This window comes from Corvus moneduloides, chromosome 2 (assembly GCF_009650955.1).
Source record: "Corvus moneduloides isolate bCorMon1 chromosome 2, bCorMon1.pri, whole genome shotgun sequence".
NCBI classification, from domain to species: Eukaryota; Metazoa; Chordata; class Aves; order Passeriformes; family Corvidae; genus Corvus; species Corvus moneduloides.
Window position 1 is genome coordinate 47,918,373 of NC_045477.1, and position 21,838 is coordinate 47,940,210.

Consider the following 21,838-nt stretch of genomic DNA (forward strand, 5'->3'; position numbering starts at 1 on the left):
GGCATATTATTCATGAGTAGTACATGGACATTGAATTTTTGATGTTAAAAATGTAATCAAGTTGACTGTTGTGTTAATGTCATTTTAAAGAAAACTGCTTTAGATGTTTTTGTTTTATATTGCTTCCCTTTTGGGAGAATTCTGTCTCACATGGGCATCCTTGCTCTCAAAGCTGCTCTCTGTAGGACAGTGTTTTCTATGCCATTGTGCCCTTTTGTGATGCTTTGAGATCTCTTTTTGTATTTGTTTTCCCCATTTTCCCCATCTGTCGTGGTTTAGGAATGGTACTCTGCAATTTAGTTCTTCCCCCCCTCCCCCCCCCCCCCCCCCCCCCCCCCCCCCCCCGAGACTTTCCAAACCACACTGTCACTCCCTCGCTCATCTTCTCCCCCTCTTCCCCCTCTGCCCTTCACCCCCTGGGTGGCCAGAGAGGAGAACTGGATGCACAAAAAGCAAAGATCACAACTTGAGATAAGAACAATTTACTGGAAACAGCAATGAGATAAGAAAACAAACAGTAGCAGCAGCACTATTTGTAAGAAAAGAATATAAAAAGAGAGAATGATTAATGTGCAAAAATGCTCACTGCAGAGCCTGCCTTGACCACAGCCAGGTTGTTCCTGACTGTAGAGGAACGCCCTGCTTCTTGGAAATGAGAGAGGAATCCCTTTTCCCTGCCCCTGGCAATGATGTGAGATGGTATCAAATAACACAATGTCTTGGTCCCTCCCCTTGGTCTGGGCTGGAACCAAGGTGCCATCTTCATTTGTTTCATTTTTCCAAGAAAACCAGTTCTGACAACCTTCGTTTTCTCAGATAAATGTCTTCCTGCATCTGGCCTGTTCCCAGAAGCTGTTCAGTTCATGCCCTTACCCCATTCAGAATGCCATACAGCACCACCTGTGGAAAACCATCTTCTTCCTCATGCAGCCTGTTTCTGAGAGGCACTTGCCCTTACGTGTCAGATGAATTTATCATTTTTACTGAAAACTGTCAGAGCTGGGGTAGGTCGGTGTCTGACGTAGTCAGGGGGCTGCAGTCCTTGATTGGTCTGTTGGTGGCCAGTTGCCAAGGCAGGATGCCAGCTTGCTCCAGACAGCGACCTTTCTTGCCACTCCTGTGGGGACTGCCAGTTTTTTTATAAATGCAAATGTGCACTGAAGTCCAGTGATTCTGGAACTGCAGCACAAGTCTGTGCATACAGTAAATCTTACACCAAATCTAAGGCAAAAAGCCTACATTACCTATATTACCTATATTGCCTGTATTCTCTGCTGTCCTGCAGTGCTCTTGTCATATTCTGGCATGAGTGCAGAACTCCAGTGCCTCGGTAGGAATTGTACAGGATCTTACAGTGGGAAGGCTGAAGCAAGGGCTTTAAAAGAAAAATGGTGAAGTGTTTTCTGGAGAAAAAAGCCTGAATGTGTGCTACACTGATTCAGAGCTCTTAATTTCGTTTTTGTAAATGTCATATGTATTTGTTTGTAAATTCCAGACTGTGAGCCATGCCTTTGGTGAAAAGGAACATTGAACCACGGCATCTCTGCCGAGGAGCTCTGCCAGAGGGAATTACAAGTGAACTGGAATGTGTAACAAATAGCACCCTTGCTGCTATCATACGCCAGCTAAGCAGCTTAAGTAAGTATCTGTAACTTCCTGTAAGTATTTGATTAATGATGAAAAACTGAAGAGATGAAAAACTTTAAAATGGATTGTTTTAAATAGCAAAATTATGGTATGGGACATTACCACTTATGTATTGTAGTAATATGCTATTTCATTGCTTTTATGCTCTTCTGTATTTTGGAGTTTATTCAAGAAGCAAAAAGCCCAACCCAACCTTCCCCCGACCCCCAAACCCCACTCCAAAAAGCAAATTAGCAAAAAACCAAACAAGCAAAAAAATCCCAAAAACAAATTTAAAAAAACCCAAAAAACACCACCAAAAAAAGCCCCAACCAAAAAACTGGAGCATAGAAAACCAGAACTTACTTCTAAGGTGAGAGAAATTAGTGCAAGAAACAAGACTAGCACTTGAGTTCTTCTTGCCTTGCAGTTTTACAGGATTGAGCCAGCAAACTCTTCTGCCTCCTGGCATCAAATGACACATTCGACTGAAATTTTAGTTTTTCGTAATGTGCTAATATTTCTTAAGTTTCCTCTTTTATATATATGTGTGTGCTCAATTCATATGAATGAAATTAAGCACATTGAAAGGATGCCATTTGCTGAACAAGCCTGCAGGCTACCATTGAGGCAGGCTAACATCAGCTCTGTACAGAGTAGCCTACACACCACACCTGTCAGGTGACACCACCACTAGCAATTCTAGAAGCATGACTGGAGTGTTTGCAAGATGAACAATATTTTTAATGAAAGGGATAAGAGATGTTTTTCAGACAGTGTTTAACAATCAGCAGCTGTTGTTTGTGCTGATAACGCTGGTCCTAGAAAAGAAATTACTGCTTCATCAGTTGCTTCACTTTGTAAATGGAAGTGGTTTAAGACTGGGAGTCTGTATGGAGCTCAGACTATGGGGCCCACTGGTGTTCAGTTTATGATGATAGAAAAAAGTGCTTAGGGAAAGAGGACAAGAAACACAGCATTTCCTCTTTTCAGTAGTCAGTGATTTAGCGATTTTTCTGAGCTGGAGGTCCATCTGAATCATCCTATGTAATGAGCATTTGTAAGACTGTCACCTGTGGTGTTGCTTAGATCTGTTGAAATAGGGATTGCAGCTTTTTTGTGGCCAGTGACCTGTGGCAGAATGTCCCACAATAGAAGTTGACCTGTTTCTTCCTTTTGATACCTTCTCATTCTGGTGTAATACAAAATAATGAAAGGTGCTTTCATCCTGTGCATTTCCATAATAATTTGTGATTTTATAAAGTGTTTATCCTGTTCTCCTGGTGATATTTTTCCAGGTTGAAGTGTCCTGATCTGTTAGTGATCTTCTCGAATAGAAACCATTTTGTTTTTCTGATCACTGTTATTTCTGCTTTGGATATGTAAGTTACGATATATTGTGGGTTTTTTAAGGTGGAGTGTTGAGGACTTCAGATAATATTCAAAACAGACTTTCTCTGTTTTGTCATTATTTCCCTAAAAATTTGTAGAATTTTGATTGTTGCTAAGCATTGAGGTACTATTTTCAGATAAGCTTCCAAGCTATCCTGTGGTCTTTCTTGAACAGCAGCTGATGATTTAGTGTCTAAAGTTATTTAGAGTTCATTTGTGTTTGTATTGAGTTTCATTTACTGTTTTCTCAGGCAGTTGCACAGTAGTGACATCCTTAAGTTTCAGAAAAGTTAGAAGAATGGCTAATGTTCTAGTTACACTAAAGGATACATGCTAAGACCTCATTTTGGTATTGTGCAATGATTGTCCAAGTGTAGATAATACACTTTCTACTTGTCTGACTTGCTAGGAATGTGTACAGCTTTCATTTATCCAGATTTGGTCTTGCAGCTAATCTGTTACACTGCCTGTTTACATCCTCTTATGATTGTTGCTGAGGAACTGACTACTTACATCCATATCTTGCAGTTTTCCCTTAGTGGATTTCTAGGGTCATCTGAAGTCTTTGTAGACAGCCCCTAAAGTTGTTAGTGTCAGGTTAAAGATCTGTGCAAATAAATGATGTGTCCTTAGTCTTAACAGATGAATACATGGTATTTAACAAGTGAAATGTATCACCATTCTCATCCACAGTCTGAAAAATGTCATATTTGCAGAGGGTTTATTCTGCAGACAGCATTTGCTTTGCCTGTCTTTTGAGCCAGCTGGGAGCAAGGAAATGATCATAGAAAAATGCTGTGCTGGAGCTGAAGTAGTATGTCCTGCTGACAACATCAGAGCTGGCTGGTGTTTCCACAGCTTGAGGCATAGAGTGAGCAACTTCAGGTCTATCTTGCAGTCACACTGGGTTTTTTTTGGTGTTGCACTGTGAATTCAGTGTGGATTTTAAAAACTGGCAGGTCTGTACTGTTGCATACATATTTGGCATGCTTTTACCTCTGTTCTTTTCAGGAGATGTTAACAAGTTCCTATCCAAAGGGAATGTGCTCTCAGGAGAGCTTTTTCTGTATTATGTTTTCAGATTTGGGTTTGTTTCCAGCCAGCTGTCTTGGAGCACAGGCAGAGTGAGCAGCATTCTGTATGAAACTGTGCACTTTTATGTAAGGCAGAATCTTGTCTAGGGGATTCACCTTCACTTGGGAGGAGAGAATCTACTGGAGGGGAAGGACAGGGAGCATTTGCAGGCTGTACCTGTAAGTACCGTGGAGGAAGTGTAATCTGTGGAGACTTGGAAGAGTTTCTCTTTCATGCAGAGAAGAACAGCTACCAACTTGCACTTTGGTATTTTCCTGGGTAGATTGGCCATTGGCTCAGTTTCACTGGTTTTCATGCAGGCCTGAGCACAGTGCATCCATGTCACTACCCTCTGTAGTACTGCTGAATCAGGCTGGGTTGGAAAGGTTGCTTTTTTGCCGTTACGTATCTTGCTAGTGGTATTGTGAGAAAGGAGATCAGAATCAAGACCTAGTCAGTAACAGCCTACCACTTTTGCATCTTTAAAAAAAGAGGAAGGGGAAAGCATGATTCTAATGTTTCTAGTTAATCCAGTTACAAATGGGTGGGTGAAATCACTGTCTTCTATAGTTGGAGGGAACCTTAGAAGGAAAGACTGCATAATTTCTTGGTGGATTTTTAAATTAATGGGTAGGTTGTCCACATATTGGGCAACACCTAATGTTTTAAAATTATTGTCTTAGAGTACCAAAATCAGCTCTTAAATTGAAAGATATATGCTTGCAATTTCAGATAGGTTTCTTTTTCATGCTTGTTTCTGTTTTGTTAAAAATCTAATGTAAAAGATGGCAACATAGCAAACACTTGAAGTATTACTTTATTTCTAAAACTTACTGCATCAGATTAATCACAACAGTGTGTCCAATACTGCTTTACTATGTCACTGTTTTCACAGACAGGAGATTGACAATCTGTCTTCCACGTGTTCTAGGCTAGTAAGTGTTTAAAAAAAAATCAAATATTAAAGAAATATGTTCCCACTTTGCCTTCTGAAAGATAACTGACAAGCATCCATCTCCTTGACTTCTCTAGGGCTGATGTGTTTAATCCTAGAATGTGGCAGTCCTCCCTCAGCAGGCTGATTTCAATATATTAACATAAACTTAACATCTATTAAAATTGATTGAGCTCTGAATACTGGTGGCTGAAGAATGTAATAACTGCTTTATTTAGTTGAAGAGCTGAAAAGCTTATTTTTTCCATAGCTTGGAATAACATCTTCATTTGAAGCAACTAAATCAAGTGGGGATTATAAGTGAATTTCAGCTAGCTGCTGGGAAGCACTTAGAGAACACTTTAAGTGTGAAGGTGGTTGAACACTGGCATGAACACTTGTGGAGCCTCCATCCTTGCAAGCGTTCAGAACCCAGCTGGTCAGAGTCCATTGGCAACCTGCTTTGTTTCATTGTGCTTTGAGCAGGGAATTGGACCAGATGATTTTGAACTTCAGCTGTTCTGTGGTTGTGTGTGACTTTTGTTGGGGGAGGAGATTAGGAGCAGGTAGACAGCATAGCTTTCTTACCCACCTTCCACATATATATGAAGCAGAGCTTGCATACACTGGCATATCTTAATATTTTGGGTTAGTTATTGGCTGATCTTACACATAGTAATGAAAACTATTATTGGTAAAATCCTCCATTTGAAGGCAATCACTTCTTCTTTTGTGATTCGCAAACTGTTTTCCAAAAATGTTTTAGTCTAGTTGTTGTTTCCTCCCCCCCTACCCACGTAAGTGATCCAAGAAAGGGGCAGATTGTCCTGTTGACTTCCTAAAGGTGGCCATTTTTTTTACATTGAATTACTGTCTAAGGATGGGATCTTAACTGAAACTTTCATTGTATTTTTACTTTTCTTTGTTAAGTATTAAGGTTGGTTGTTGGACCCTACTTTGAATGTCAATAATGACTGTTCTTTTGGAAGTCATTGTCATTTAGGTGGTTAATGCATATTCCATATTCTTCCAACTATGAGGTAAGTTTTACTTTGCCCCCCCATGTCAGCTCTTTTCCTGATACTGGTCATAACAAGATGAACTTAATTCAGAAGCAGGGGTTTAACATTTATTTTTGTTTAAAAAGCGTGGTTAAATGCAGGAGGCAGGACTTTTCTTTTTACAAGGATTTCTTGAAGGTGTTTGGCTGCAGAAATTGTAGAGGGAGGCATCTTAAATGAAATAGCAGTGTCTGGGTAGGCAGGACCATCAATTCAGTGAGTGGGAGCAATGAGTTTGGGTGGAATCTGAAAATTGTAGGGGAAGTTCGGGGGCAGGCGAAGTATTAAATTGTGGATCTGGAACCAGTGATCTGGAGTGGAGGAGAGTTGTGGACTGGGGTATAAAGAGAGTCAAACTGTGGATGAGTATGCCTAGTTCTGTGGGAGGACTGGGAAAGGAAGGGCCATGCACAATGATCTGTGCATCAAGGAGGGATTTGGTTTATCATGTGGCACCTTCTGTCCACTGTAGCACTTTTAGGGAAGGGCCTGAGGCTTCAGATCTGTACTAGGCACTGGTGAGGTCACACTTTGGAGTACTGTGTCCAGTTCTGGGCCTCTCTATTCAGGAAGGACATTGATGTGCTGGAGCGGGTTCAGAGAAGGGCAACAAAGCAGGTGAAGGGTCTGGAGCACAAGTCTGTGAGGAGCAGCTGAGGGAGCTGGGGGTGTTCAGCCTGGAGAAAAGGAGGCTCAGGGGAGAGCTTATCACTCTCTACAACCGCCTGAAAGGAGGGTGTAGCCTGCTGGATGTTGGCCTCTTCTCCCAGGGAACAAGTGACAGGATGAGAGACATAGTCTTAAGTTGTTCCAGGAGAGGTTTAGGTTGGACATTAGGAGGAATTTCTTCACAGAAAGTGTGATTAGATATTGGAATGGGCTGCCCAGGAGATTGTGGAGTCACCATCCCTTGGAGGTGTTTAAGGAAAGACTGGATGTGGCACCTGATACCATGGTCTAGTTGACCCTGATGGTGTTTGGTCATAGGTTGGACTCAGTGATCTCAGAGGTCTTTTTCAACCTTATTGATTCAGTGATTTGGTGATCTGGACTGGACTGTCCACTCTCACAGTGACTGAGAACATACAGCATGTGAAAGGGAGGCTGAAAAGGTTGTGCACTAAGTCCAGTGTGGCCATGGGTAAATGTGGTCAGTGCCCTCTGACCCTCTCTCAAGTGACACCAGGGACAGCAACATACGCACTCGGCATTTGTAGAGATAAGTGGGCTGCCTTGCAGGAGAATCCTGATTTTGATCTGTTTCACTCTGCTTTAATTTTGATGTTGGCCTGTGCTTATGCTTAAAATTAAATCTTAGCTACTATGGATTGCAAGATTTTAATTTCAAAATGTACTTCAGAAGCTTTTATGGACTGCAGTAACTCTAGGCCTTTTCATCACAGAGGCAGGTTTTAATGCTTAGTTGTCTGTCAGTTGGCACTAGTTCAGTTACATAAGGATTAGAATTTTTAAGTCCCCCTGTGTTTTTAAGATGACTACTAACCAGGATGTCCAGAAGAATCAGGCAGAATTTATGATGTATTTTGACATTTTTGTACAAATCTGTTGCCCCAAATTTTGCTGCATGACAAACTGTGCTGTTCTAATCCTACAGCTACTGTGTTTTATTATACTTCATGATATTGAAGCCATTTGTCTTGTGTTTTGTAAGCCACTAGCAAAGGGATTTCCTTGTCTATTTTCTTACACAGGCAAACATGCTGAAGACATATTTGGTGAATTGTTTAATGAGGCCAACAGCTTCTACATCAGAGCAAATTCCCTCCAAGACAGAATTGATCGCCTTGCTGTCAAAGTCACCCAGCTGGATTCAACAGTGGAAGAGGGTAGGTAATTGCATGAAAGCATTGAGCCAGAAGTGATGTTGACAAGACAACAGTATTTAATTGCACAATAACCTCTGTCTTTTCAAAGTAATCCTGTGCTGATATTTCATCTTGTTGTCTCAGTAAGGCAAGCTGGGAATAATCACTTTAGAAGAGCAAGTAAAAATATTCTTGAGTCAAGAAGCCCCTGTAGTAATGGAGCTATTAAGCTGCCTTTTTCACAAGGAAAACTTTGAGGTTTTGAGTGTAGTAAATCATAAATGAATAAATATAGACCTTACTGGAAGTAAGTCAGAATATTGGAAAAGGTTTGAGACACTGGGTGTCCCTGTTAATTTCAGGGTAGGGTAGTCACAAAGTACATTAGTAGTATCTGTTCTGTGGTTGTCAAAGATCTTAAAATACTCTGTATCTAAACAAGGTACTTTGTTTGGATGAACTAGGTGAAATTTTTTAGGGGGTTCTACTCACTAGAAACTGTATTTCCTTTAAAAATATTTCCTGCTTCTGCGCTTGGTCATTCACTTCATAAATACACAGTAAAACCAAAGGATTTAAGTAACATCATTATATTGTTTGAAAGCACTTGGGTAGATAAAGCATTTCTCTGTCTAGCTTTAGAAGCTGTTAACATGCATCTTGGCTTCCATGCTACATGTCTGAGCCAGCCACTGCATATACTTCCTGTTTAGATGATTCCTGACATTTACTAAAATGTAAAAGCTTTTTATATCAGGACAATAGGGTAATATTGACTCAGTAGTAGTTAATGCTGCTTGTGATATGCAGTTCTCATCTTGGTTTTGCTACTGTTTTTTTTTTTTCCTCTTTTTTCCCCCCCTCTCTTTTTTTTTTTAAGTGCCTCATTAATGTCTCATTAGTGTTATACAGTACCACCCAGGTAGTTTTCAGAGTTTGGAGAATAATTAAAAGCAATCTATTGGAAGAGGAAACTAGTGTATGGACTGAGAATTTAATCAGTGTTTATTTTAAATTGACAGCAGTTGTTACTCTTGCATTGCTAATCATGCTTCATATTAATAAGCTGTATATACAAACTGCTGTCACCTTAGTGTCAGTAGTAGATTTTCTTAGCTATTTCACTGTAGAAGTTGAAGTCTATAATAATTCATTGTACTGTCAGAAATAGTACGTTTCTGGATAGCTTCGGCATTTAAGCAAAATGCCAATTGCAACATTATTTTAAAAAGCCCTTCAGATTTGATTGCATCAGTGATTTCATATATTCTTAGCTATGACTAATACAGTGTATTTAAAAATATTTAATATACATAATACTACAGCTGAAAAAAACATTAAAATAATTGAGGTTAAGCTTTCAAAAGCATATAAATAACTTACTCTAAAAATCCCCAGAAAAAGGTTGGTTTTTTTTTTTTTTACTCTTTTGAATGTCTTCCTATAAACAAGAATGAAACAATTCAGATACATATATCTAAAAAAATCTGCCTGAAAAACCTTATACTTACAGGCAGGTTTAAATAGAAACTACTGTCAAAAATGGTGTTTTGATACTTCATATGATGTGAATGGGGGAACGACTACTAGACAGGAATTATTCTATTTTTAATTTTTTGCTACTGTAAAACTTACAGAAGAAACTCAGTAGTTCTTGGAGTCAGATGCAAGACCTCAGCACAGATAACAAAAATAGTTGGGCAGAGAAGTCTGAGTGGGATTTGGTGTCCCTCATGACAAATGATAACAGTGCAAAATTTCATCCCTTTTTCTTTTTTCAGGTCTTTACTATACTACATTTTTGGCCATTACTGTTCAGTTACCTTGTGAAATTTCTCAGTTTGTCCTTGAGACTCAATAAATTAGATGAATGGGCAAGAAATATTACATAAAGTGTCAGTGGGAATAAAAGGACACTAAGCCAGTGCATTTTGTTTGCACAAGTCCTACAGCTTGCACTCCTATAAAACACTTGGATCAAATCCAGAAGAGGTCAGTGTAATTGTAGACAACCCAGTGAAGACTTCAGCATCCTGTTCGACTGCAGTCTAAAACCTGTATTTCAGGGTGCTTAGGAGTGGAAGATGGTATCAAGAGCTTACTGCCACTTTTAAATTGCGATTGGCCTTTACCTGGGTCTTCTCTAACAATGATTGCTGCATCTCATGAAAACTTAAGAGTGAAAGAAAGTCCTGATAGAAGTGAAAGGAACAATTAAAACTAACTTAAATCTTTCATTTGAAAAGGAAGAATGAAAAGCCTGGTATTGTTTACCCCAGGGCTGTGTATGAGAAGTGCAAGTATTCTCTCTGTAGAGACATGAGGAAAACTTTAAAGTAAGGAGTGTTCAATTATATGGGAAGACTTAGAAGTTGAAAGAGAGTAAAGTAAGTGGAATTCTCTCTCACAGGAGGTTGTTGCAGCTGTAATTTAATTATACTCAGAATGGGCTAAATGTGTATGGATACCATGTGTAATTATAAAACACACTGTGTTAGAGGAATACCAGACCTTGTGTTTTCAGTCTTGAAGCCAGTCTTTCTGCTGTTAGAACTCCATGATAAACCTCATAAAAACGGGAAGTTGTTGAACATCTGCATGTGACAGCATTCTTGCATCATCTTCCAAGACACAGTCCATGGTCCCATTATTTTAAGTGAGGTTCTGGACCAAGTGGGACTTAAATCTGTTTTATTGTGGTAATTCTTACATGCCTTTGCACTTAAATATCAGGATTGTCCACTAAGGAAAAACCTGTCTTTCTATATCTTGCTGAAAATATTTCAAATAATTAGTGAAAAATGGATGTTGTTTATCCACTTCCATTTGTTTCAGACCTGTGGTAAATGTATTTCTGTTTCTAACAGTATCCTTACAGGACATCAACATGAAAAAAGCATTCAAGAGCTCAACAGTTCAAGACCAGCAGGTAGTTTCAAAGAACAGCATTCCGAACCCGGTGGCTGATATTTATAATCAAAGTGACAAACCACCACCTCTGAATATTCTTTCACCTTATAGGTAAGGAAATATTGATTGTTTACATTCTTGTACTTGGCCCTTTATTTCCTAATTGTATGCAGTGAATTATAGCAGAAGGGAAATGCTATATTGATTACTGAGATTTGATTTTTCAAGGACTTCCTTGTTCATGGAAACAAAAATTGCTATTGACACACTTAGAATTGTAAGTCATACGTAACAAAAATCATCATATTTCAAGACAAGTTGTACATGGCAGCACAGGAATCAGAGAACATGGGCCATTGATTATGTAAAAAAGTGAAAAAATTAATACACTAAACTGGCTTCCTTGGTGTCTTTATCCAGAAAGTTGTATTTGTTGCTTTTGTCTTCTCACTATTCTCCCTCTTGTCCCCAACATATACACAGGTGTGCATACAATCTGTACCCTTCCTTTTCCTGGTTACTTGCTGGTGAACAGAAGAGCAGCAAGCAGGACTGTGTTTTCTGTTTCCTTTTCCCAATTCCATTATTGTTGTTCATGAAATGAGTGCAATTTGTCTGAAGGGTTGTGGACAACAGGGTTTTACTGTGTTCTTCAACTTTTGAGAGGTACTACGTTGTGAGGTGTCTGTATAAAATTCAATCTGCAATAAATAGATGTATTTTTTAAGAATGGTATATCAGAGCATTTATAGTGTATTTAATTTTTAAGAATTTTTAATTGGAAGGTAAATTTGTAGGCTTTATGACTGAAGGATGTGCTTTTTCTGCTGCTGCAAACAGTGGTGGTACTTGTTTATGGATATCCAGTTAGTAGGGGTTGTTATTGATCAGCTTGAGGCTTGGATGATCATCAAAGGTAAGTTTTCTGTATTTAAAACATACTAATTAATGTATTTTTAGCTTTTCTTCTGCTGTTTTTCCAGGGATGATAAGAAAGACGGATTGAAGTTTTATACCGATCCTTCCTATTTTTTTGATCTTTGGAAAGAAAAAATGTTACAAGATACTGAAGATAAGCGAAAAGAAAAGAGGAGGCAAAAGGTAAAAGCAGAAACATAATAGCACATTTGTACATTACAATTTTATGTGCAGTTGTCCAGGCATAAAAATTGCCAGGTCATACTTAGTTTGTGTGCATGGAAAGACTGTTCCTCTTTGTGTGGCTGTAGATTCAGAGCATTCCATTTTTATAGCTTATCCTGTCTATTTTAAGAAGGCAGCAAATTGAATTTTAGGAGCACTGTAGTTATCTTCCAAGATACTTTCTTGAATCCTTTGCCAGTATCTGCTTATTGGTACCCAGAAAAATGGCCTTGTTGTGCTCCAGAAAAAGACATTGTAATAGGAGAGGAAAGGAATTGGAATTACAGCGTTTTCCATTCTGACTTCCCATTTTTTCCATTCTGATTTTAAAGGAAAAAATACAGATGCTCTTAAAACAGTTTATAAAATGACTTGAACATTTCTTTATTCCTTTAGAATGATTTCTACAAAACTATGTATTTAAGTTGCCTTTAGACTTTATCTTAGGGCAACACATCCTGCTTATTTCCATACGTGGTATATTTTTGTAGATTTTAATTGTCTTCTTACAGTCTACAAACCAAATGCAAATACGCTCAATGCCAATCATGTAGGATTATAGCCATACATCACAGAAATACCCCTTGATAAATTCTAGCCTAAGTTCTATTTGATTTGATTAAATATATGCCAAGTCCACCTAAGAAGAAAGCAGCATAGACTTGAGTTTGCATGGATGCAATTCACTTTGTGACAGGAAGAAATCTCAGTTTTAGCTGTCCAGAAGATGGTTTGCAAATGAGCATTTCATGATCTGGGTCCCTTAGAGAGCAGGATGGTTTGGGTGAGATGTCTCCCAGGCACACTTTGTTCCACAGGTTGCTGAGCCAAATGTCCTTTTTCTTTTGTTCTTGTCCTTATGATAGCAGAATCCAGAGCATTTGTTAACAATTTGGTAGCTGAACTTAAATTTTCAATCTATTAAATGAGAATTCTTTACTCAATTTGTACTCTGCAGAAGCACAAAACTTGATAGATGTTGAGGAACTGTGCAAGTGAAATGAATGTGTATTGTTTAGCAAATTACAAGCTAGACATCCACGTGCCCTCCTACTCAGCTGATGAAATGCAGCTAGTTTTTAGCCTCAATTTTTCAGGTGCTCAGTGAAATCTGAGTGAGTCCCTGCACCAGAGAATCAGTTTTCCAGTATTATTTTGGTAATTTGCCCTAAGTGCTGAAGCTGTTGCAGCAGGAGGTTTGTGAGTAGTTTAGTTTTCTTGCCTCAAATACCATGCTTTTTGTTTCTGTATACACTTTGATTGAAAAATTCTAACTGGCTTCCTCTGATTTGGCTCCTTCAGGTAAACTTTTTTCTGAAGAAAACTATAATTTTGATTCTTTAAAATCTGTGTAGTCAGTTTGTTTTCCTTTCAGTAGATCAGTGTCTGAGAGTTCAATGTAGTTTTGACTTGGTCTGTATCAGTAGTATTCTGAATTGAATGACTGTAGCTGGGGCAGTTGTAACAAAGGAAAGTTGTTATAATTTGCTTTTTATTGTTCCTGCTTTTTATCTGAGAATAATTAGCTATTTAAACAAGTAAAAATTCTAAAATTTGGAACACTTGTATCTCAGAAATCATTCTTGATTACTTGTGTTTTGATAGGATTTTATAAATTTGTGCCTCTTGCTTCCAGTTGTTTGAAAGTATTGAAAATACTTTCTGAAGCTACTTTCTGTTACTAGCTCTTAATTCTTTATTAAGATGCTTGTAATATCATTTGCTAATTCTTGATGCAAATACCAAACTTAAAATTAACTCAACCTTATTTGAAGGCTCTAATATGTTTTGTGTTTGCTGAAATAATTTCCTGACAACTTCAATGATGTACCTGTTTTCTGGCTTGATCTACAGCACCCACTTGTCTGCCATAGCTTCTATTACACTTGGTTTAAAAAAAGTAACTCCTCTTAATATTCCTTTAATTTCCTGAGAAATATTTCAAACTGTAGTTATCTAGAAAGGCTTCAGCTCTCCTAGAACTCTGTCATCTTTGCCCTGGGTAGTAAAGCTAGAACTGTCACCATTGTCAAGGGCATGAAACTGCTACTGGAACAATTTAAAATTACTCTTAGAGGTATATTTAGCTTTGTCAGCTGCTACTGATAGGGCTGCCCCACTGTTTTGGAAGACATTTAATGTTTTAGAGATGTATCGATACAGTATTCAATCAAAAAATCACTACCAGTAGGGCTTAGTACTGCTTGAGTAAAAAGGATTCCAGTGTATTTATTCATTAGCATGCATACAGATGCTGGTCTGGAACAACCTATCCAGCTGAAATCTGATCCAATTAAAACCAGCTAAGCTTTGTGTTTGTTTTTTGTTGTATATACATCCATATGTATTTACCTTTTCATAAAAAACCAATGATCTCTTTAACCTTTTAAATAGTAAGCAGTAACTGTAAGCAGTCATGTAAGCACTCGTGGTTGTACAGGAATTGTATAAAAATGATTGTCTTGTCAGTGGCATCAAAAGGTGGATATTTATTTTATTTAGAATCTTGCAAGAAATATGTAGTTGTGACCCCTAAATGACAAAATTATTGTTCTGAAAGAAGATAAAACTAAGCGTTTTCGATGAACCAAAAGGCTTACTTGGTCTTTCTCCTCAAATCTAACAAGACTCAGTAACAAAATCTTAATAAATGAATCAGGATAAAAGTCACAAATTAAAAAAACCCAAAACAGTTGTAGCAAGTAATTGAAAAAGACAGATGTAAAGCTTTTAACAAGCATATATGCAATCATGGCAATTAGAAAAACTTCATATATTTAAAATAAAGCATGACTGAATCTGTGTCCTTTCTGCTCCAAATCCTATATTGGCAGAATTTGATGTGAAAAAGTGGTTATCAAATGTAAAAAGGGTGTGATTCTAAAAAGTTTGTGGAGGAAAAATATTGTGGGAGAACTGATGAAGAACCAAGATGATCATCTTTATTTAACATAAATCAGTCCAAAAATCTGTTTACTGTAGGAATGAGCAAGAGTTGTCAAAACATTTTGGTGTTGAAGTCTTTCCTGTCATTCTTAATGTTGGCAGGATCAGCAGGTCCCTCATGCAAACATGCACGAATGAGCGAGAGATCCAAAACAGGGGCAAATAAGCCATTTGGTAGTTTTTTGTTAGTTATGTAATGCCAAATATTATTTCAGAATTATTTACTCAGCGCTGTTCTACAGTTGGAGTAAAAAACCTGTGTTCATCTGTGATGCACTTTTTGTTGAGCTAGCTTTCCAACTCTTATCCCCTACTTTGCAGGTCTAAATTCCAGGGAAAGGCTTGCCTGCCAGGGTTTGACCGAGCTCTTCTCTCAATACAGTTCATTGACTGCATCCTCAGAATAGCAATATAGTTCTTTCATGAGAAACTATTTTTCTAGCAGCTAAAAGCCTAATGCCAACCTACTGATAGAAAAAACATGTATTCTAAGGTGTGGGTTCTAGAGCTGATTAAAAAAACCCCTATGAACTCATGAATACTGAGAAAAGGAGTAGCAGATAAATACCCTTCTCAGTCTGAACTGAGCAAACTTGTTCATTTTTTGTGCTGAAGCACCAGTATGATTTTTATATTCATACTGAGTAGTCAGAAGTAGGTGAGGACAACATTTCTGAGGTGCAAAAGCATTGAGACCTGATATTAGGAGATCTTACTATCAGTGAGGTAAAGATAAATAAGTAACATAAACACTGACATTGGCTGAGCCTGGGGTTATATTGAAAAATATAGGCAGACAAGTTTGCCATGAACCTATCAAGCTGTAATATACTGCTGGCCTGGGTATTACTGGCTCACTGCAGAGAGAATTAGTGTAATTTATTTTTATGTAAGATAATGGGAAACAACGATGAGGAGAAAGTAGGAGGAATTTCGGTAGCTAATCATATTTAAGGAGGGAGAGGAAGTTAAACAAAAGTAATTTCACATAGACTATGGAATAGGAAAGTGTGTCCTTCTCCATACTTCCCCAGGCCCTCTTGATTGTGACCCTAATGAATAACCCTGATCTTATTTAACATTCTCAGAAGTTTGATTTGCAGGAGATAAAATTACAAGTGCTTCAGGGTGGTCTAAATAAAAGACATGATGTCAGAAGAAGTTAAACTTTCTGGCTTTTAAAATTGGTCATATTTCTGTATTACGAAAACCAGTAGATTGGTATCACAGTAGCACATGTATCATACAGAACAAAGGCAAATCAAAAGTCCTGCTGCTAATGAAGTTCGTAGCATAAGGAGATATTCTTATTTTCAGTGCAGAGAAATTATATGAAGACTTGGCTTCATCTATAAATCTGGTCTTATTTTCATGCACTCTAACTGCATTTTAACCAGCTTTTTTCCTTTCCTTTTTTCTCTCTCTTTGCATGCTTTATTTCTTTTGTTTGGCATTAGGAGCAAAAGCGTATAGATGGCACCACCCGTGAGGTGAAAAAGGTTAGAAAAGCCAGGAACAGACGCCAGGAGTGGAATATGATGGCATATGACAAAGAGCTTAGACCTGACAACAGGTTGTCTCAAAGTGTGTACCATGGAGCATCTTCCGAGGGATCACTGTCCCCAGATACTAGGTCTGTTTACAGCAAAGCTGTTTGTTATACCACAGTTGTATGTTCAGCAATACTGAGTAGAATTAGGTGTTTCTACAGGATGGGAATAGTTAGACAAAACATACAATGCATGTTTAAAACATTCTTTTCAAAATTATTTTAAAGCATAAATGACATAACAGATTCTGTAATGATTTTTTTCTTCCTCAGCTTCACATGAGCATTTTGTCACCGTAATGTCATGCACTGCAGAGGAAGAAGTGTTTGCTTTCTATTTGATCTTCAGTAGCTGTAGTTACAAAAGCATTTAATCCTCTACTAGATAATGTCAGTAGCTCTTCCTTAGTGTCTCATTTGTTGTTTGGTGCTCTGCTGGTAGCTTAATAAATATTTTTCTGTGATCTACTCAGTCGAGAATACTTTTGCCTGTAACAGAATGCTTCAGTGGGAGAAGAGTTCAGCTATTGATGTTACATTAGTCTAAAAAGCAAGCTACAAAACCAGATGAGATGTTATTGCTTGAAATACCAAAAATCTCTGCTTAGAGATACGCAGCAGAATTCATCTTCATTGACTGAGATTCCCTTTGAGCTCAGTGGGAGTTACTTGATGTGCGTTGAAATCTTAGTTTTTTCGCTAAGCTGGTCTCTCCAGAGGATTTTCCCACTTATTTTATTTCCTCTGTCTGTTGTGATTAACTATTATAATAAAGATAGAAATAATAGAGTCCACTGGAAAAAGTGTTTAAATTGTTAAATGGCCAGGTTGAGGAGGTAGCTACCACTGCAAGAATATGGACTGCTAGCTTTAGTCCACTGTCCAGTGGGGATTACTTTTAAAAAAAACCTACTCAGAACTTTGTAACACTGTGGTCTTTGTGAAAAGTAATGAACTTGTAATTGAAACATAGTATTTGATATTGCTATTGGTCGTTGAATAATGTATTAGACTCCCTGCCTGTCTGAAAACCTTTGTTTGTTTTTGACAGTTTCTAATGCAAAACTTTTGTCTCCTATTAGTCTTAATGAAGCACTGCAGACTGACAAAGCTTTCCATAGGTTGATCTAGTAAAAGAGTAAAAGGTGTGGATTTTTTCATCAGGAGATCTGTTTCACACTATTTGAGTCTTTTTTTTTTTTTTTTTTCCCTCCGATTTAACACCTTGCTTCCAGGATTCCTGAGTTTAAATTATCATGTAGAAGTGCTTTGTTTTTTTCTCCCTGCAGTGTCAACATGTATTTGGCTGTTTGCAGATATCTGCGGTATTTGCAGTCTGTAGGATTTTTTTCAAGCAGAAATTGTAGGATGCATCTCTGTGTTGGATTTTGATGTTGTGGCATGACAGATACCTTGTATTTATATAAGCCTTTCATATTTTATAAATTATGGGGTGTTTTACATTTCAGTGAATCAGATATCTGAGATTGAATCCTGAAGTCTGTTTCATATCCATGAAGGGTTAATTCTGCGAATGATAGTGAAGAGAAGGCTTTTCTAAAGTACAAAAAAACCCCAAAAAAACCAAACAAAACCGCTCGTATTTCTTACTGTTTGCTAATTGTAAGACTTAAGCATTAAATGTTGACATCGCAGTGTTTGGACTGTGTCAATTTACAATGTATTTGTTATACTTATTGTACTTTAGAGAGAGAAACACAAGCTGAATCCAAACAGAAACCAGCAAATTAATGTGAGAAAAGTAAGAACAAGAAAAGAAGAGTGGGAGAGAAGGAAAATGGGCATTGAGTTCATGAGTGACGCAAAGAAAATGGAACAGGCAGGAAGCATGAAAGAGGACAAAATGCCCAAAGGGTTTGTTATTTTGTTTTACTCAAAGCCCTGGCTTTTTGTTGCTTACCTTGCTTCCAGTCTCACAGATAAATGCATCAGTTTACTGTGTTCACTAAAAGCCAGGCTGCACCATTGTTCATTACTAAAACAAGTCTTCACAGTAATGGGATGAAAAGATACTTTTGCTCCCTCTCTTGGGCTTATTTGACAGAGCATCCTAGACTTTGTATCTTTATGAACTCTCTGCTCAACTAATACTTACATTTCCCAGTTTCTTTAAGCCTTTCCAACAAAATTAATTGTGCAAGGAAAATAAAAAGCATTTTCTAACTTTTGAAATTGGGTTTCTCTTCATTGGTGAAATTTGTACTTCTGCATAATCGCAAGTGCTTGTAGTATTGCTTTTCTTTTTCTGCTGCCATCGTTAACTTGAGGCAGGCTGGTAAGTATTATAATTTCCAATACTGGACTGTCAAAATCATTGACAAAAACCATAAGCTTCCTTATGGCTACTAAAATTCTTGTGCTTTCTGTGGACTTAAAAGGGAGCAGTGCTTGATAAATCGGGGAGTCCTCTTGCAAGGAAAATAATGCTGATTGTATTCTTTTTAGCTTTTTTTGTCAGTTATTTAGATAATGCCCTGTTACACTCACATAATCTGTTCTTCTGCATCAATTTACTTTAATTTTAGGTCCCATGCATCTGATGTTACAGATTATTCTTATCCTGCTACTCCGAATCATTCCCACCATCAGCAGATAGCAATGCCGTCATATGGAGCAGGAGATGGTCCCCAGTACATGGCAGCATCCCAAAGCCATGAGCACGAATACAGACCACCCTCCACCACTGTACGACACGCCACTTTGAACAGACCTCAGCAACCACCTCCACCTCCACCCCAGCCTTCAGATGGCCAGCACAGCTCAGTACCTGTGGTACCAGCAGAATATGGGTAAATCTCCTGATTTATTCCAGTGGATTCTTGGCAAAACCAGAGGAATGCACATTTTTCATAACTATTGTAATGTGTAACGCATCAAACAAAAAGACCCCAAATACACTAGTTACATCCTTGGGGAGGACAGAAGAAAATTGGTATAATTTCTATGTATGAACTGAATTTAAGTGAAGAAATAGTGAAAGCAGAAATAACCAAGTGTGTATTGAATATGGTGAAGTCAGCATGGTTGTAAAATATTAAGGGTGCCTATTACAATATTGAAGAGGGAATAATTTTCCTTTAAAGTGGAAAGTAGTTACAGGATAATTTGGATAATACTTTAAACTTCAGGAAATGTGCAGAAAGAGTATTGTTGATTGTGGCAGTCTCTCCTGCATCCCTGAAATGACTTTTTAGAGGAGCTTGTGATCGAGTTGGAAGGGGTCTCCTCAGACACAAATTCCATACTGCCACAGGAGGAATGCCACTTTTTAATTCAAGATAAGAGATTTATCAAACCCCTGTGTAGATACTTTGCCTGAATGCATTCTGAAGGAAGGCTTGCTCCAGACTACTGGTTCTCCTGTAGCAACAAAACATCTGTTTTCTAATGAGTCTGTGTCTGTCCTTTTGTGTAAATAGCTTAAACTTTCAAGTTGTAACCCCAGGAAAGCTGTAGTCATTCTTGCCTGTATTGTTTTATACTATGCAGGCCAAGGTTTGTCATCCTTGCTTGATGCATCCTGGGATAGCATTTGCCTGATTCATGGCTATCATGCTGCAGATGACTCAGTTAGGAGTGACTGCTCCAGCCTGCCCTTTCTGTGTTGTTTCCAGTGTGTAAGACATTGTTGTGCTTAGTCCTCAGGTCCGTGACCATTGTCAGGGTGTTGCAGTTGTCATACATTGGCATGTGTCACTCAGTGTCATCAGTCACTTGGTTCAACTCCTGTCTCCTGTATCTAGTTCTTTACCTACTTCAAAACTTACAAATTCTCATCTGTTTTCTGCTTAAGATTTCTTCTGATGACATTTCAAGAAAGAAATGAGCTCTTCCCTGTGCTTCCTATTTAAAGAATCAATCAAATGTATCAATTTAATTAAATGGTATTTAAACTGATAAACTTAACCGAAGAAGCACATGAGATACATTTACCTTTGGGTAAATCTTTCCTTTCATACTTTCCATTGTTCTCCATGTCTGTGTCCTCTGTTGTCTCTTGGCCTTCTATGGAACTGAAGGGCATAGTCTGCAGTTTTCTTAGTCCCTTCTTCATTGAAGACTTAGTACTTAACAGTCCCACAGAGTAGAAGTTTAATAATAAATGCAGCTTTTTACTTAACTAGGCAGGAGAATTAAGATAAAAAGCTCACTTTGTAGAGTGCTGAAAGGATATTGTCTTTAACTTCAACATTTGTCTTAAATCTCAATGTATCACCAATATTTGACAATTCATACACATATAATCACTTGCACATTTAAGCCACTAGTTTAAATTGCCTTTGATTTTTGTTTCACCTGAGGTTGGATGAGTGTAGTTTAAGGGGCGATGATTCTGTAAGTCCTAACTCTGAATGCATTAAATATTTTTGTTCTGTTTTATATAGGATGCTCCCTGCTCAGATGGTGGATTATTACAATCCTACAGGTCCTCCCCCTCCGCCTCCCCCCCCTATGATTCCTTCAGCACAAACTGCATTTGTCAGTCCCCTTCAGCTTCCTGTGCCACCTTCCCATTCCGGACTGGTGACTGGCTCTACATATGCAGCTACTCATCCTCCTCCTTCTGGTGGGCTTGTTGTCACTGCTCCTCCTCCTCCCGGCCCACCTCCTCCCCCTCCAGGCCCACCTGCTGCAGGTGCATCCCTCTCTTCCTCCCCCATGCACGCTCCTCCGGCGTCGGAGGCGAAGCAGGCACCGATGAGCGATGCACGGAGCGATCTTCTGGCTGCCATCAGGATGGGTAAGTGCACACCGAGTTTTAGGTATTCCTTTTTTTCAATGAGAGCATTGTGTTTTCCACTGAAATGAGTCTATGGCTTCTTTTCCCAGCTGGGCAGATTTCACTAACCATAGGTACCTACCACACACCTGTTCTGACATTTGTCAGCCATGATTCTGGATCATTTTCTAACTCCTAAAGATGCACAGCTTTGTCAGGCATGTTCTAGGGTTTGTGTGGACATAATCTAAAGAAAACAGCACTTGTGTTCATTATGTAAAGTGCCAGTAGATGCACGTGGATTTTTGCTTCTGTTCAGAAGAACTGAGTTACCCAACACCAGGCTTCAGCCCACTGATTTTTCAACCAGTGACTAATGGCTCTTCCTGACCTGGCTTACAATATGGAGCTGTAGGTCTAATGGTATTTCCAAGTACAGTTTTGAAAACTTTCATCTTTAGATCAAAATGGCCTGTACAGTCTTGAATATTTAGCTTCAACATACTGTTAAGAGTTTTAGAAGTCCAGAAGTATTCAGTTTCTGAGAAGTAATTCCCATCTGCCTTTTTTGTCTTTCCCTCTTCCTTGCTCAGGGAGGCTCTCTTAACTCAGTGCTTGCTTTCTTTTTTCCCGTTC

At 38.4% G+C, this 21,838-nt stretch overlaps 1 protein-coding gene across 4 annotated transcripts in view; it reads left to right on the forward strand.

Annotated features, from left to right (window-relative positions):
* The window catches only part of WASF3 (WASP family member 3), a 65,765-nt gene that overhangs the window by 41,247 nt on the left and 2,680 nt on the right, over positions 1 to 21,838 (forward strand). For 3 of the 4 annotated variants that reach the window (XM_032099476.1, XM_032099477.1, XM_032099475.1), the window contains 7 exons: positions 1,496 to 1,638; positions 7,800 to 7,934; positions 10,781 to 10,934; positions 11,807 to 11,924; positions 16,370 to 16,545; positions 19,008 to 19,271; positions 20,868 to 21,223. In XM_032099476.1, coding sequence (XP_031955367.1) covers positions 1,506 to 1,638; positions 7,800 to 7,934; positions 10,781 to 10,934; positions 11,807 to 11,924; positions 16,370 to 16,545; positions 19,008 to 19,271; positions 20,868 to 21,223 — 1,336 coding nt within the window. In that variant the 5' untranslated portion in view covers positions 1,496 to 1,505. Of the gene's footprint in view, positions 1 to 1,495; positions 1,639 to 7,799; positions 7,935 to 10,780; positions 10,935 to 11,806; positions 11,925 to 16,369; positions 16,546 to 18,169; positions 18,337 to 19,007; positions 19,272 to 20,867; positions 21,224 to 21,838 lie in introns of all 4 variants that reach the window. The other variant, XM_032099478.1, reaches the window with a different exon arrangement.